The sequence below is a fragment of the Psammomys obesus genome, unplaced genomic scaffold (genome assembly GCF_907164565.1).
Source record: "Psammomys obesus unplaced genomic scaffold, mPsaObe1.curated_primary_1811, whole genome shotgun sequence".
Lineage (NCBI taxonomy): Eukaryota > Metazoa > Chordata > Mammalia > Rodentia > Muridae > Psammomys > Psammomys obesus.
The window spans coordinates 12,161,193-12,179,287 of record NW_026596117.1 but is presented as its reverse complement, the minus strand read 5'-3'; the positions used below and the strand labels follow the sequence as shown (position 1 = coordinate 12,179,287).

Sequence of the window (18,095 nt, the reverse complement as noted above, 5' to 3'; positions counted from 1 at the left end):
CTGGGTTTAAGAACGGGGGACTATTAAGACAAGGGAGGCATTGACTCTCGAAAAACCAAAACAAAAGTTGACCATTAGGATGTAAACTGAGTCCACTGGACAAACTAGTTTCAACAATGTCTTCTGCTGGATAAGATACTTCCGAGGTGTGAGTGCACTAGAGATCATGAATTCGTTCATGTTCACCATACTTCGTATTGTTGCATTATCTTACCGATAGAGAATTTACTAAAATTGAATACTTTGGTCTTAATTTGACCTATGTCTTTTTTTTTTTAACAGTTTTTATCATTATTTTTATATTTTAATCACAAATCCAAAACACTAAGTCTGTGAATTAATGTATTTGTAGAAGAAAAACAAGAATGGCCAAGTTTGGGAGAACGAGAGGAGAGAAAATGATTTCCTGAGGACAGAAAATGATTGTGTAACTGGTTTCTGACCTACAACATGTTACCTTCGTTTTGTTAGCTCTGTCTATTTGAGTATTTTCACATTTTGCCCTAACTTACAACATTTCCACTAATTTAAAATCTGAGTAGAATGCAGCGCCTCTTCCTGTGACTGACTCCTGGGTCAGGTCAGTTTTTGCACCTACATTAGGGCTCCTGTGTAAAATGCTCTCCCTGCATGCATGCCTGCTACTGTGTGCTCCTCAGGTCATGAGCCAAGTATCTCTTTAGCTGATACTTAACCACCAAGGAAAGGAGCTCATCTAATACAGGTGCGATAAAAAAATTTTTTTTAATTAATTTTTTTTAATTAAAAAAAAATCTGCTCTAAGTAATCGTCTGCAGAACATTCACTGCTTGTTATTACTTTCATAGTTCATAATAGTAGATATTTTTAATGGGATATCTTGTCCTCTAGATTCTGAAATCAATAAAAGGTGCTTCCTAGTACATAAGAAGGGACTCATTATTTCATCAGTAAGTGTCTACTCAGCAGCAGTTCCAGACCTTATGAAATACTAGGCTTTTTTGGAAGGGTCTCCCCCATTGTTAGAGTAAATACTAAAAGGCATCATTTTACATATTAAATATAGGTAGGCCTGGGGGCAAATGTCCAATACAGTGTTAAAAGTAACTCTGTTCTTGTTATGACGTGGCGATTTGGGTTTTGACTAATGGGGTTTAATCACACAGGGAAGGTGATAGGGAAAATGACAAGAAATGGTAGCATAAGTGGCAGTGAAAGCTATCTATGCCATCCTGGTACAAGACTCTTGTTTGGTGAGCTTCTCCAGAACTTGCTTTATAGTAAAAAACAAAGACATAAGTTAACGAAGTTAAATACAAGCTTAGCATTCTCTTACTATGTCAAGAATGGTAGGCTCAGCTTGCAAGCTCCTCCTTGCAGTGTGAGCATGTCACCTGACTGCTCTGAGCCTTAGTTTCCTACAGAGTCAGAGTATGTGATTCTCACGTGATGGGGGAGTGCAGAGAGCATGGGAAACTCAGGAGAAACCCTGGCCCTTGCTCGGGGCTCATAAGCATTCATAGCTGCTAGTATGCTGCCTGGCTTAAATGTACCGAGACCTATCTCATGATGAACGTGTCAACAATTTAGCTAGGAAAAAAAAATGTTGATGCCTGTTTCCTTCCCTTTCGATTTTGATCATCCTGATTAAAATGTTAGGAGCTTCAGGAGAGGAAAGGGTTAAATCCTTAGGCAAGAAGAGAAGTGAGTTTAAGCATGAGAACATGCTTTGAAGAACTTCCAGATGTGGGAAGCGGGCCCTGAGAGCCAACAAAGTAAGATGTCATCGGTGTTCTCTGAGGCTGCTCCTGTTGAATGGCAGCTGGTAATCGGAAGAGCAGGCAGGATGGCTGGAGCTGCTACCGGGGTGCCCAGCATATGGTGCTATCTGGCAACACACTTTTAACTGGTTCCCAATCACCTGCTCTTGCCCCTTGCCATCGCCTAAATCTGAGACCCACTGGTTTCACGCGGGAAATGCCAGCATGGCATATGAAGGCTACCCTCTTCACTTACATTCCTGCCGTGTGTTGCGCTGCATAACGCCATGGTGTTCTTGAGTCTAGGCCTGCTGACATGTGCGTCTTCACTGGCCTTAGGTAACTGACAAGACTTTATTAGGGCAAATAACCTTTCTCACATTTTGTTGAGTGAAGGGCGAAATGTAAATTAGACATTTCTGCACATTGTGACCTTAATCAAGCAAGTCAGATACAATTAACGTTGCTAAGGTGTGGTTTGGAATCTCTTACTAGACAAATGGCCAGAGCAGTGTTGTGTCAGGAAGAGCAAAGCTAGGTCTCTTCAGGCCCTGAGCACTCAGGTTTAGAAGTTCGAGTAGGTCCCACCCCCACTTCATGGAAACTCACATCCTGAGATGAGGACAGGGACGGGACAGGACTGAGACCTGAAAAGTGCCAGGGTAATTGTATTTCAAGTTTCCATCTGGCAGAATGAAGATACGGTTCCCTTTGTGCTTTAAGTTTCACTATCAAATCAACTAGGAAACCTGGAAATGCAGACTTCATCTTCAGCAAAATTTAGAGGTAGCATGTGTGAGGGAGAGCCGCCTAAAGGTAAAGGGCATCAGAGAGGGAATTTGGCAGAGAGGACAGTCGAGCGGGAAAATCAGCAGAGCCACAATGAAGGCCTGCTCTAACCACACGAAAGTGGGCAGGCAGGCTTCTCCAGGTTCAGCTTGGCAGAGAAAGACATGCGCAAAGCTGTGAGAACCCAAGCAGATACCCATGAGGGAAAGAGGAGCTTGCGTCATATGGCAGGGCGTCCTGAGTGGCCTGCTAGGCTGACCTCAGTTGGTTTAGGAGAATGCACAAAGCCTATACCTAGAATATGGCTCTGACCCTTTTATTGGTCTTCAGTAGACAGCTGCTCAGGAAAAGAAAAATTATCCCACTCAAAAGAATTTTGAACCAACAGAGTTAATGCTACACAAGGAAGCAGGTGCGGAGAGGGGTCAGAAAAGAAATAAGAAAAATCATTCAGTAGGGGAATGTTACACAAATCGAATGCCCCTATAGAAGATGAAGTTGATAATCAATCACATCACTATGATTTGAAATTACCTACGCGGCAATGCAAACAAGGACTCAGTGCAGACGAGATTTCAAAGATGATGCCAGGCATGGTAACCCATGCCTACAGCCCCAGTACTTGGAAGGCAGAGCCAGGAGCACTGCTGCAAGTTTGAGGGCATCCTGGGCTGTATACCAAGGCTCTCCCTCAAAAAGAGTGGAGGGTAGAGAGAGGAAGGAAGGAGAAAAGCAAAGACAACACACAGAGAAAAGAGTGTACAGAACATGAACACAGAAGAAGCTGCTCAGACATGAAAGTGGCCACAAAGGAGCAGCTGTAAGACTGAACACTGAGGAGTGAGAGAGCCGAGGAAAACAAGCCAAGAAAACAAGTAAACAGAACCAAGACAGCTGAAGAAAACTGAAAGAGCCCATTATCAAGTGCACACATCTGGAGTCCCTGAAGAGCCGAGACAATAGGACAGTTTCTTTTGAACATGAGGTCAAAAGGCCAGGCCGCATGTGGAGAGAAGGGAATGAGATAGCTCTTGTCTTCCCACAGCTTCATTCCAACTATTACAGGCGCCATCCCTAAAGAACAAAACGTGACACGATCATGCGATATCCACCTCACCTGCCCTGGCTTCACTGACGTGCAGTTTCTTTAGCCCATCCCTGAAGGCAGTGGGCATTGATGCTGCACCGACTCTCATGATGCCCAAATCAATTCTTGGGTTTCTTTTTAATTTTCAAAATGTTTGGAACATAACAGCTGACAGGACATCATTGTGTTTGAGTTCCTAGATACCCAGGCTGGGGCAGGGAACTACAGCTGACCCCACAAGCTTTCTTTCATTCATGGATGGTCTATGGCTGCCTTTATACTATGACAGCGGAGTGAGGGGTTGCCAAGGCTGCACACCCTATAAGCCTAAGCTGGCCAGCATTTTGCAGAAACAGTCAACTTCTCATATAGATAGGCCTTCCCCAGAAAAATATTCCATGATGAGGGTAATGCTCGTTACCTCTGCTTAGTGAACTGAAGGTTCAGGAGAGGAGAGATGCTTCCTATGCCCTCTGCTCTGGTACCCTCTGACCTGCTCACCATGTCAAGAAATGCTGCAGGCGGGAAGGGTAGAAAAGGGCTCTGAGGTTCCGGAAGTCCCTGTCAGTTTGTGTTGACATCATGTCACACTTCCCTTCACTCTTGGAGGAAATGAGTGTGGTCTCGACAGCCCAGAAAGAGCAGAGAACGGTTGCCAATGCCAGTTGGCTCATGGGAGAAGAAAGGAGCCAAGGGCTTGATGCCTTCTTCCCCACACGAGGGAACAGTAGAGAGTATGGCAAAGTAGCTTTCAAACAAAAAGTATAAACAGACTTGGGGTTACAGTTCCAAAATTTCTTCTAAAATTTTTACTCAGTATAATAGTCTCCTATTTAGGCTCAGCTGTAAAGTGTTTAAAAGGCCTCAATGCTCAGTGTTCCACCTTCTAGGGACTTTGACAGATCCACTGATTTAAAAAGTAACGTGATCAACTAGTAGAAACCCCAAAGGGAATCTACACCCGTTTGTATTTGAGGCTACTAAATAAATAAAAGCTACCTACTTTCAAGAAAATGTTTTAAAGCCAAATAAGTGCCCTGCTTCCATTATTTCATCCTATTCTAATACATCATTGGTAACATCAGTTTTTAACATTTAAGCTACACGTTTGCAGGCAATAATCTAAAGGCCAGAAGATTTTGTTCTGGTCCACGGAAGCAAATATCAAATTTACCTGTCTTTTAAATAGTCAATTCATGTACATACGCCATTTTGTGGGAATCTCCCCAAAGTCATCAACTGAGGTAATTTTACAGTTCATTGCAAGGCTCCAGGTATACCTTAGTAAACTGGCAGCCCAGCTGCTTCCTAGAGAGCTTTCCGGAAGAGTCACTGAAGAGAGATGTTCTGAACGGCATCCCAGCCAGCAGATGCTCGGCTCTCTGGAGCCCCAGCGTTCTGCTGTGTGGATAGTCAGAGCTTCTGGAAGCCTCAGAGTAGTGCCAAAGCTGGTATGCAGTGCCCACTCCTATCCGTGCGAAGATGAAATGGCCCAAGCTGGTGTAACTGAGCTCATGACTGTGGAAACGCAGGCTGAATTTGTCAAGTCAGCTGAGCCCCTGCTACACGAACCCCTGGTAACCGCAAATGCCTCGAGGTCAGCGCCTAGAAGTTTTTCCACCTGGACTTCCACCTCCATCCTAAGATGTCTAGATGGTTTTTCATTTGCCAACAGAAGACAGAATCATTTCAAGCAGCCCCGTAAACAAGACTGGGTCCTAGCAAGATGCTGTGCCCAGGAATCAGCCCCAGACAGTGAAAGAGTGGTTTAAGAAATAGACTCCATAGGGGTGTAAAAACTGGGACTCACTGTGGTAATTCCAGCCACATGATCCAGGATGGGGACCAGTCACCAGGTGGGCTCACGTTGTGATTGGAGTCCAGGGCTGCTGGGCTGCAATCTTCCTGTGGCTCCTGTTCCCTGACTTCCAAGGCTTTGAGGACCACTGAGGACGATGTGCTCTTCAGTATGGCAACGGCCTCCATCCGGCTGACCTCCGTGAGCTCAATTCCATTCACACTCAATAAAACGTCTCCTGAGACCAGAGAAGCAGAAGCATCCTTGGTGAGTCAAGTGGGATTCTGCTCTGTGTGTGGAAGGACAGGGGCTGACTGGACATGTGGACAGGGTGAGGAGAGGTGTGTATCTCTAGCTTACAGTGACTTGAGGCTGGCTCTCATTTAGCAAATGGTAAATAGAGCCCATGGAAATGTCTTCTTGGGGGTCCCTAAAGATTACCTGTGGCTGTACACGAAACAGCTTCGTTGACTACTTAACCAAAGAACCCGAAATTTCACTCTTTCATGTTAATTTCGTATTTTCTTTAGCACACAGTGAGAGCAATTGACAAAAAGCTCCACTGCGCTCACAGAGCATCTTGTGTAGGACGCTACCAGCAAACAGGGACTGAAGTGAGAGTTAGTGTCTGGCACAGGAGACCAAGATAGACAAAGAACAGGCCTGGACCTGAGCTTTCTCGGAGGTGGAGTGCAGTCACCATTTCCAGTTACTGCCTCTCTGTGCTGTGCAGAATGAGCGTTAGCTAAGCACCTAAGCAGTTACAGAACTGCTCCTAGATGTCACAGGCTACAAGAGCTCTCATTAAGTCACTTCCTGTCAGACCTGATCATTCTCAAGCCCTGAGCAAGAGAAATTTAAAATGTACCTTTCTACCCTTGCTTTCTATTTCATTTATTTCTTGGCTTCTATTTGTTCCTTTTGCCTCTTATCCACCATCTTTTTTTTAAATGCAGAATAATTGTGGACAGGAAAAAAAGGACAAGGGATGGCTTCAAATGCTTGCTGACGTAAAAAAGCAGCAACTTTTGGCTGTCTGACTAAATCCTGTACCGTGCCACCCTAACCCCACACCACCCCTGCGGCCCATCAGGCAGACACTATACTCGAGAAACTTTTTTTTTTATCTTAAATCTTAGCCCTAACAACAATTGTGCTAATCATTTCTCTACCTAGGTGACTTCTTCATGGCTTGAACAGTGTTATTAGGAACACATCCTTGCAGAGGTCAACTGTAGAAGAGCTCAGAACAGGGGTGGCTAACGGTGAGAGCAATTGACAGAAAGCTCCAGAGCTCACCAGTGAGCAAAGAGTTTATACCGTCGTCAAATCAATGTTCGTCAGCTGGTTCATCCCATTTAGCCCACACAATGTGGCACGGTTCATAAGTCAGTTTCACTACTGGATCAAGCCGGCAAAGAACCAGTTAGAATGCGTGAAGCTAAATTATACTTTAGAAGCAACCTGCTCACGGGTGTAGCAGCTATCTCTCCAGCCTGGAAGGTCAAGGGGCTTTAGCTTTCCCAGCAAAGCTGCCTCACACCCACTCACATGCACTAAAAAGGGTAAGCCTTGACTACAGAGGCACTCGTGCTCATTCTAGTCGAAGGGACACAGCCATCATGGCCAGGACCCACTCTCACATGCTCTCCGAGACTGACGGAACAGCTAGTGAACTCAGCAAGCTGCTAACTCCTCCCTAGGCTCTGGCACCCCAACACCTTAATCCTCTTCATTTTGTACCTGTTTTTATTCTTCCATCTCTGCTTATGACTCCTCCGGGCTCAACACTGATGACATAGATGGGCAGGTCCCATTCCCTGTGTGATGCTCCCCCTCCAACAGTCATGCCGAGAGATTCGCTGGGGTCTTTTCGGACACTTACAACCTTCTCATGACAAGTGGCTGCAGGATGGAAGCGCTGAAGGCACAGACACAAAGAACATGGCGCATGCGCTCACAAGGCATTTCCACATACACACATTCCGCCATTTGCATCCAGAGGTGGCGGCGCTCGGTGCCACAGAGGACACAAGAGAACCATCCTGTAACAGAGTTGATGCATCGCAAACTCCAAAAGTTTACTTGGAATTTATGCTTCAGAACAGAATAGTGAACAGAGAGGAAACAGCCCGGAGACCACACAGAACTCCGGAGCTTACAAAGTGAACTGTATTCCAAATCTCTCCGGGGTGTGTGTGTGTGTGTGTGTGTGTGTGTGTGTGTGTGTGTGTGTGATCCATTTCGGACAGTGGTAGGCCAGCTTCTCAAAAAATTTATCATTCGTGAGTATCGGTTCATTTTTTTCCTTCAGTACACTTTCCATATTTAAAATCATATTTATTTATGGTGTGTGTGGAGGTTTGCGGTGGGTGGGGGGCCATGCTGTATCATACATGTGGAGGTCGGAGGACAACTTGCAGAAGTTGGCTCTCGGGCTCCGCCATGCGGGTCCCAGAGACCAAACACAATCTGTCAGGCTCGACAGCAGATGCCTTTACCCACTGACCATCTTGCAAGCCCAGCAAGCTCTTCTATGTTAAAAAAAAAAAAAAAAAAAAAGGAAAAAAGAAAAAAAATGGACCTGGGCAGATGGCTTGGTGGCTAAAGTACTTGCTGCACAAGTCTAAGGAGCAGTGTTCGAATCATGTAGCCCTCATATAAAAGCCAGGTGTATGAAAAACGGTGGCTCTGAGTTCAGAGTTCAGGGATCTACGGGAGATGGCTACCTGGACTCATCAAAGAGACAAGCCCTGCCTCGGTGAGAGACCCGGCTTCAGCCGATATGGCAGACGCCTGAGAAGACGCCAGATGCCATGCTCTGGCCCCCACATGCGCACGCTCCCACATGCGCATGCTCTCACAGATTTGTAGATGCACAGATGCACGAGCAAGCCATACACACGTGCAAAATCTCGCTCTATTTTATACATCGTGCCCATTTTCAGTACTTTCCAAACAGCTGGGTGAGCGGCTGAACACCAGTGCGGCGCGTGGCCTGTGTCTGTCCCTGATGGCTTTCTGCCTTCCCCACAAGAAGAAGAAAGAGGGAGAGAGACATGGATGGTAGTGATGGAGAAACCCAAGCCTCTGGGTAAATTCCTCGGGCCGAGTTGCCCAGCTTGGGTCAGGAGGAGGAAAGTATGACAGACATAAATCCTTTTTGTCTTTTTTTTTTTTTTTAATTTCTCCTCTCACCTTACTCTGGAAGCCTTGAAATCTTTAATGCTTAAAAGCCTGATTTGTGATGAAATAGTTCTTGCTGATTAAAAAACATGGGCAACTAAGAAACTGTATGGAATGTTGATTCTTTAGAATGTTTATCTATGGCTTAAAAAACATAGAGCATTTTAGACATCTAGAAAGCATCATAAGATCAGTACCCAGGGTACGGTTAGCGTGTCTGTGCCACTGCTCTGGTCGCATGCCCTGTCCCCTCTCACGGGTAGCCACTGGCCTACAGATGGTGCTTGGTGGTGCTTAACTCTTCAACTGGATAGAATCACTTCTGTTCCTCAAGTCCTAGCTTGCATTCCTTGGCATTTCCTGGGAGCATTTAAACTGCTATTTTCAAATGCCATGTTGTTTTCCTAAATCGGCTTAAAACCCAATCATCAAACAGCTTGGGTATCACTTTTGGGGTGTCAGGACATCTCAGAGGCAGGCTGAAGTGTGAGGGGAAAGAACTGCTTTCCCAGTAGACTTTACATTTCTGGGAATTCAGACATGTGAGGGAGGCAGCAAAGATCTGATTAGACCATCCTGGCTTTTCTGTGGCTCATGGTATGTAGGTAGAAGGAATTATAGAGACTCACTGTGCTATAGGCCTCATTTATAGTACTTTAGTGAATGAAAACATAACAAATTCGATTTAATTCAACTGAATTCATTAATTAGATACAAGCTTTAAGTTAAGTTTTTGTTTTTGTTTTTTTTTTTAATCTCACATATAGTTTGACATTAGTGAACACTGTCAGATAACTTTTAAACATGGTATTTATTAGGAAGAAGGACCCATGGAGTCCTTATCCATAAAATCCTTTACTGGGGTGGACTTTCTTGGCACAGGTTGCCTCCCACACATAAACATGGAACTTGAGGATTTGTGGAAAGGTGACTGCCTGGAGATTTAGAATAAAGGTGATCTCGGGCTCCCTGATTCTAAGGCAGAGAGGTTTTCTGCAAACATTGCTCAAAAACATCCTCAGCGTGTGGCCTAACGTGGAAGGAAAAAGACATTCATCCATTTCACTGTGTCTGTTTCAGGAGTAGGTGTCTGGTTGGTTTTTAAACATTGGTTTATTTATTTATTTTTTTTTATGTGTGTGGGTATTTAGTCTACGTATGTGCACCATGTGTGAGCGAGCAGCTGTACCCTCAGAGATTGAAGAGGGCATCAGATCCCCTGGAACTAGAGCTACAGAGAGCTGTGAGCTGCCTTGTAGGTGCTGGGAACTGGGGGAGGATGGGTCCTCTGTAAGGGCAACACGTGTTCTCAACTGCTGAGCCCTCTCTCTCCGGCCCTGCTCATTTTCAGTAGCAAATAACACGACGGCTATCGATCAGCTATTGGGGTAAGCGGCTGCTCGAAGCTGCTCATCATCTTGACAGAATGCTAGACCAAGGTCAGAGGACTCTCAATCTGGACTGGATGGTGTCTGCGCTGGTTAGACACACCCCTCTACAGGAAGCTCACTCACTACATCTATTAGCAGCCACGGACAGCTACAAACTGTGCTGGGTCGCCTCGCTTGGGGAGAGGCTGCAAAGGGAGGGAGGGGCTGAAAGGGAAGTACTCTACTCACAGAGGCATTTTTCTGGGTCCATGGTGGTATGCACTTTTCCTGGGGCCACTAAGATGGCCCAGGAAGTAAAGGAGCTTTGCCATCAAGCCGGATGACCTTAATTCAAGCCCTCGAGCCAATATGGTGGGAGGAGAGAACCAACTGCCACAAGCTGTCCTCTGACCTCTACACATGGACCATAGCACATGTATGTCTACACGCATACACACCGAAACACACAAAATAAATTCAGCATTTCATAGATTTTTTTAAAGTTTCTGGGTTTGACTGACATAAGACAAGACACGTGCTCCTGGTTTGTCTAAGGCTCCACCCCCACCAATGTTCCATGGGCTTCAAATGCTAGAAGTATCTCCCTCGTTGCATGTGAAAACACAAAAATATTAAACATAGCAGGAGAGCCAGGATGGTAGTGCGCACCTGTAATCCCAGCACTCGGGAGGCAGAGGCAGGTAGATCACTGTGAGTTCAAGGCCAGCCTGGTCTATGAAGTGAACCCAGGACTGCCAAGGCTACACAGAGAGAAACCCTGTCTCAAACAAACAAACAAACAAACAAACAGCAGGGGAATCACAATTTCCAGGCATGTTGGGCAACTCAAAAACCAGAAACCAAGCAATAAAGATAATCTCAGGCTCCCTGATCATAAAGCAGAGATGTTTTCTGCAAATGTTGCTCAAAAAAACTCAACTTGCAGCCTGATGTGGAAGGAAAAAGGCATTCATTCATTCCATTGTTGCCTTCCAAAGTGAATGGAAAACACCCGTTATGCAGAACGATTCTTAATTAAAAAACATGGCATGCAATTGGCTTACACTAGAAATCAGGTCCCCTTAGCAGGGCTGTAAGCTGGGATTTAACACTGCCCCAACACCTTCCTCATCACTCTCGCTCGGATCGGAGACACCTGTTACCTCCCAAGTATGAAGATGTGACTTTGGCCTTTAAGTTTCACGAGTAGTGTCTATTGAAACGACAAAGTCCAGAGATAGCCCTTAAGACATGTGTGAGTACACGGCCTTCCCAAGAAACAGCCCTGTGCAGGAGCTGCCAACACACCCAGCTCGGCCTCACCTTAAAAGCTGTGTTCCTCTCCCCTGGGCCTGGGGATGGCTGGCCATTGCTGATCCAGCCAGCTTCTTGAAAGATGTCTGGGCTGGGCTGTCGAACCTGGCGGGATACGACGAGGTGGACACGTCTTTCACTGGCCTGGACAAGAGGACATCAAGTTAGCCATGTGTACAGGCCTAGCTCCAGGGCCTTGTGAGGAAACCACTTTCATTTTGCCTCTTATTTAACAGAAGAATCAGGCGTCTGGCATCTCTTTCCTTATGTGGTGCTGGAGACTGAGCCCAGGGCCTCTGAGCATATATTGAGGTAAATTCTCCGCCATGAGGTCCACCCCAACCCCTCTGCATTTCTTCTTCTTCTTTTAATGTGGTCCAAGCTGGAAGGGCACATATTTTTCAAAGATTAATTTAATTTTTAATAATGTGTGTGCATTATATAAGGAGTGTGCATGTGAGTGCAGGTGTTCTCCAAGGACAGAAGAAGGGATTGGAGTTCCCTAAATCCGTGGCTGTGAGCCACGGGGTGTGGGTCCTGGGAACCGAACTCAGGTCCTCTGCAAGAGCAGCGTGCACACTTTACCAGTGAGCCATCTCTCCACCCCCACTCTAGATTTTTCGTGTCCGTGCCCAGCTTGTACTTTGGCAAAAGCATGAGTTATTTAACTTGAAACCAGGGACTGGACATTGCTTCAAGACAAAAACCTAAAAAAGGACTGACTCATGCAAGTCTTTGAAGAGACACCATTAGATATTCTTAATGTACTTTTAATGATGAGCTCGGCTGCAGACCAAAAGCCTTCCTTGGGCACCAACGTGCACAGTATGAAGCAATCTATATCAGAGTTCTAGACAAAAAGTCAGTAGTAAAGAAAGAAGCAAGGTCGGAGGCAGCAACTCCGACATTACGGAAATGGAAGTCCTGTGACTATAGCTGATTCTGATCCTTATGAACACTGGTACTTGGGCAGAAGATTCCGAAGGGCAAACGTATCGCTTATCGTGAAGACTCATTCCAAAGGATGAATTACTGATTAGCTTTCTGCCATGGATGAATTTCCTGTGCCTCTGACTGCGAGTGTCAGAACCCAGACATGCCAATCCTCTACGTTTCAGCTCTGGGGGGAAGATAAGGTCAGGCCATAGTCCCAAGGAACCCATCAAAACAGCGAGGTTGATCGCCTAACTAAAGTAGCTGGTGAATCCCCTCATCACCTCAGTGAATCTCTTCAGTGAGCAGTGGTGATGGAAGAGCTATGGACTGATCTAGTTAAAGAGGCATATGGGAAAAACCAGGTTCAGAGACCAGGAAGGTGAAAGAGTGAAGGTCTGATGGTTCCTCTTCTCATTACAACTCCTTGACCACTCACCTCAGCAGAAGTGCACACTGACGTGCCCGCCTCTTTCCTTCATGGGCGTGGTCGTGGCCCAGGGAGGAGTCAGATCACAAAGAGGCACCGGGCACTCCCTGCTTGTCTCCATTAGCTCAATGGGAGTTGAGATGTTTGCCTTTCATCGGCAGTGGCAGCAATGCATGTACCCTTCATGTGTGTGAATCCTAACCCCAAGGTGATGGTATTCCCAGGCGGGTCTTTGACTCAGTCCCCCTGAATGGGATCAGTTCCTGTACAACAGAGCTTGTTCCCTCCAGCTTGAGGAGGCAAGACGACGACACCACATATAAGATGGGGATAGAGATGGTTCTGCGGGCAAAGGACCTGCTGTACAAGCGTGAGGACCCGAATTCGGATCCCCAGAACCCATGTAACGATGGGAGACGAAGCAAGGGTCTGTAATTCACGTGTTCTAGGAGATGGACATCTGAGGCAGTAGGATCCCCGGAACCTAGCTGGCACTCGCAGTAACAAACAAGAAACTTTCAAACAGGGTCGAAGGTGAGGACCAACGACCACAGCATGTCCTCAGCCCTCCACACACCTCCTGTGGCGTGTTCCTACCCACACTCATATGAATGCGCGCACACACACACGCAGGCACACTCACATCTCACACAGAGTTGTAAACGGGCGGATCCTGACCTGCCCACATCTGGGTAGCCAGAACTGCAGGAAATGCATTTCTGCATTTCGCATTAGTAAGTCACTCCCTGAGGGGCGCTTCCATGGCATCGCAGAGACTAACGCGCTGCCTCTCTCACCTCCCTTTCCAGAGCACATCATTCCCCGCCCCAGGACCTAGGGCCTTCAGTAGCAAGAGTCCTCACTGCTGTCCTACACTGACCAGCCTAAACCTTCCTTACCCTGATCCTCTAGTCAAGTCAGTCTCCTTGAAACTCAGGGTCACGGCGGGTGGTTATAACTTAGACTAACTCTTAATACGCTGATTGGAGTGTAGTAAGAATATTATAAATATCACAAGCGGATGGCCAACTAGGTGAGCTGTTCCATACCCATTTAGAAAATGCTACCAAGTGGCTTGACCGAGGAAGCTGGAGCTCCGCCCACTTTCCTTTCTGCACAGCTCAAACTCACCCAAGTAAGTGCTTCCAGGCCCTTCCTTTGCCAGACTACCTTGAGTACCTGGGGTCCCTCACCACATCTGAAGCTTGCATCAGAATGCAGTGCATGTGAGTACAGATGTGTGTGTGTGTGTGTGTGCACGCACTCACACACGAATGCCCACAAACATGTGTGCGCCCATGCACACACGCAGAGCTCAGGTAAAACAGCACAGACCTACGGTGTCACCAACTGTGTTCAATTCCTGGAAGAGAGTGTTGTAATAATGTGTCTCTTCCTCCGCATTGCAAGCCTCACTTAGCCTAAAAGCTTATCTTCAAGAACTCTCTCAGGTAAAACTCGTGCGAAGATAAGCAGCAATAGACGCTCGGGTCAAAACCTCAGCCCCTGAGCCCGAGTGCGCCCTCTTATCTTTGTGGAGACCCCACTGTTGAGAAGGCTGTTGGCACACTTTTGCTCTGGGCTGGAATCGTAGTCTGCTTGTCTTGGACTGCGAGCCGCGCATGCTCCAGGCAATGCCATATCAGAAATGTGAATACTGGAGGATTACACTCGGCTCAACTCGCTGGGCAAAATCCAAATTGCCAAGCAGCAGCATGCGCAAGCTATTTAATTCATGTCTTTGAGCACGCCATTTCTCATGCTGGCTCAAAAATGAAGTGCTGGCAGGACCAACACCCCAATAAATTACACTGGTATCAACTGACTTGCAAGTAAATTCTCTGCAAGGCTGGATCTGTGGCTCTTACCAGCCACCTCATGAATTGTCCTCCGGGAGGCTGCTTGGTGCCCCTTTTTCCACAGCCTCAGAGGTATGAGGTTGGCTGATGTGTTTGTTCTGGCACTGACTCTCAGCAGCAGCTGGAGGCAGGCTTGAGAAACAGTCCTAAGCACGGCAGTCTTTCTTTCTCCTGCAGTGACTGTGGTACATGAGAGGAGAGACAAGGCAGAGGTACAGAAAGGCTGAAAGCAAGATCAATACTTGGTTTCATGCCCATATATACTCGGGAAGATGGGCACAGCAGAGTTGGTGTTTCAATGAGAAGGGGCGGCTAAGAGGGCCAGAGGTAAGTACAGGCAGAGCAAAGGTTGGCAGAGACCTCTATGTGACACTGTAAGCTTCTTACCCAGCCGAGGGTTCCCCCAATTGTAAGGAAAACTGAAACTGAATATGGCATCTGCACTGCTTTGGACACACACATACACACACACACACCACCCCAAACAAATGCAATTTAAAAAAAATATTTTTAACAAAATTCATCATTTGTAACTCCTTTCAAATAGGGAACGGGTATTTCTATGCTGCTTGGTGACCTCATTTCTTCTTCAACATTCAAATATCACTCTTACTTCATTGGCTCACGCTAACAAAGCCCTGGGCACTGTGGGGCTCCAATGGCACTAATGTGGAAAGTCACAGATAGGCAAGAGCTGCCAGATACTGTCCGTCCACATTTTCCCCTATGGGCCGCAGTTCCATTCCACTGTAACATCCTGGCCATGCTGTCAATCAGCCCATGTGTCCATGTCCCCCAGAACCGGGACCTAAACCTCCCTAGGCAGCATGTGCCCCTGAAATAGAGCACTAATTAGAAAGCGTGTCTTTAGACTGAGCTTCAGTCAATTCTAGAGCTATGTCCTGTAGGACAACCCCAAACCATTGTCTGCCATGACAACCATCGTTAAAGATGACTCACTTTCATCTTTGGCTCTTTTCTGGGGCAGCTATTCCTGCCCTCTTCAGTATTAATGCTTAAGAGGCGAACCCTGGCTCCACCCTAATGAAGCTGAATAGAGCTGGGGTGTAGACCTGGACCAAGACAATAAATTCTAACCTAACCATTTCAGGAGAGTCTTCTTCCTAAATGGACCAACAGCACAGAGGACATCGCAAAGACTACTGTCCCCGTGTTCTGCGGGGCCAAGAGGTACATCCATTTTCTTCATTAACAATCCATTGGAAGGTGGTGGAAAGGCTGTCAGGGCCTCACAACAGCACAGCCTGCCTCTAAAACCATGCAATGGGATATACATCTTCCTAGGCCATTAGAACCAGGCTGCTAAGCTAGGTCCCCAGTCACCCTTGTTGACCATATGACAGATATGATATACTATGTAACAAGGTTGGGAACAAGGTTCTTGCCCTTACCCTCCTTCTAGTGAGCAAGAGACTCGCGGAAAGAAATTCTTCCCTCAGAGCCAAAAGCTGCAGGCTTCATAAGCACACGCCTAGAATAGGCTAACAGGCCATGGGAAGCTGGTGAAGGAACGTGTGAAAGCAAACGTAGAATTTGCCCATCACTGAGATTTCTAGAGCACACTGCCTGACACACTGTTATTATCATCATCGTCATCATCATCATCATCATTACGACATCAGGAGTCTCTCTACAGAGTAAACCTCATCTGTGAGCTAAACACCGTTAAGAACATCTGATCACAGAGCCAGGAAATTGAGGAGCTTTGAGGAAAGGTGGTGAGGAGATGTGAGAATTCCATCAGAACTGAAAAAGGAGAATTAGGTCAGACGTTTGCTCTGTTTTACTTAGCAGACTGTAGCGCCATAATCAGTTTTATATTCTCAGCAGCATATTACCTTTTAGAAATAAGAGAGTGGGTGATGGTGGACATACAGCTGGTGATGTATAGAGGGCCATAGAGATGTCAATGACAAAGTCTAAATGAGATTTTGGTACCCAGGTCCCTGCATCTGCTGATTGATGGACAACAGGACACAGACACTCCTCTGCCTCAGCACTGCTTCTTTTCAGGGAGCCGGAGGTTACTCTTCCCAGCATTATTTCTCTTCCATAGTAAAGAAGCACACATCGGAGGTGGGGGAAGGCGGGTATGAGCTCTGGAGAAAGGGCAGTGGGGTTTCCAGGCCCTCTAACACCTGCATGTAGAGCTGCACATGGGATGCATTCTCATAAAATGTACATTTAAGCGCTATATGGGTTTCCAAGTCCCACTTTCTCAAAAAATAAAATAAAATAAAATACAGATTTAGAGTCCTATTTAGTAATCATGTGGGCTTTGAGAATTGAGCATAAGCAGATTTAAGTTTAGTCTATGCGCACTAAATTTACTGCAGGACCCTGGTAGGACAATTTATGGAAGCAGGGCTTGGATTCTATATGAGCTGTGCTTATCTGTAGAAATACACAGACCTAGCAGGTCCTGTTTCACTGGTGGTTCTTATTGGCTCCCAGGGACCTGAAAGTTTGAATTCCTACAAAAGTTCTGCCTTGTTCTTTCCAGGTACAAAGCACAACTCCTGAGCCGGAGAGCTCTCTTTAGAGTAAGCTTAGGCATTGTTTACTTTGGGGTTCTGTCAAAAGCCCTATCACAGTAAGTTTGAACAGGCTGACTTTCAGTTCTTCGATGAAATAACTGCATGTTTAAATATTATTTCATCCAAAAACCCAAAATCACATATATGGCAGTATTACTATAAACTGGTTTGATTTTTTTTTTTTTTCAGTTTCTGGAGTTACCTTAAAGAATAAAAGGGAAGGGTGGAAGGAGAGGGAGATAAAGAAGGGAGGGAAGAGGGGGGAGAGAGAGAGAGATGGGGAGAGGGGGGAAGGGGAGAGAGGGAGAGAAGAAAAGAGTCAGGGACAGGACAGGAAAGGAAAAGAAAAGAACATGGAGGGTTACTCAATTTGAAATTCACAATTGCTTTCTTTGTTGTCTGTATATATTTGAACTCCTAAACAAACATAACTCACTAATCTAGATTGCACATGGTTGGAAATTCCTCATGTTCTTAGAACTCCCGGGTTCTCGTGGTGATAACTGGATGGAATAAGCCGACCCTCTGGGATACAGATGTCGAGATCACTTTTCCCTCTTTGATCTGACTTCTCTTTGTTCTGTTATCTCAAGTATGACATCAGATAGTTCCCAAAAAAAGGTTTTCCATATACTTTTTCCAGAAAGGATACTCAAAAAAGCTTGAGGAATTAACAATGGTGAAAACCCACGTGGTTCTTACTATGCTGCTAAGAGAGTCCGCTGCTGCTCCGTGTAGGAGGTGTCTTTCTCTTTAAGGTTTTCCTTCTTACAGGGCCTAACAGTGTCCTAACTGTTGTGCCCAGGCTGCTGCTGAGTAAGCTGAGGGTAGGGGTTTTACATACGTAAAGTTGGCCCAATTCAAAACAGTTGTGAGGGGCAATACTTCCCGGAAGTAGTGTAGAAAAAAAAGTGTGTTGTCTGACGGGAGAGAAGATGACCAAGAGGACACATTCTCTGGGAATTTCTTTGTGAAGCAAATGTGATTCATGGAGGGAGACAGGGCCCACATGGGCAGTACAGCCAACGGCCG

At 46.1% G+C, this 18,095-nt stretch overlaps 1 protein-coding gene across 1 annotated transcript in view; it reads right to left on the bottom strand.

Annotated features, from left to right (window-relative positions):
* The window catches only part of Lnx1 (ligand of numb-protein X 1), a 35,478-nt gene that overhangs the window by 4,078 nt on the left and 13,305 nt on the right, over positions 1-18,095 (bottom strand). The window contains exons 6-8 of the mRNA XM_055629176.1: positions 11,293-11,427; positions 7,157-7,334; positions 5,426-5,651 (exon numbers count right to left, since the gene is read on the bottom strand). Coding sequence (XP_055485151.1) covers positions 5,426-5,651; positions 7,157-7,334; positions 11,293-11,427 — 539 coding nt within the window. The remainder of the gene's footprint in view (positions 1-5,425; positions 5,652-7,156; positions 7,335-11,292; positions 11,428-18,095) is intronic.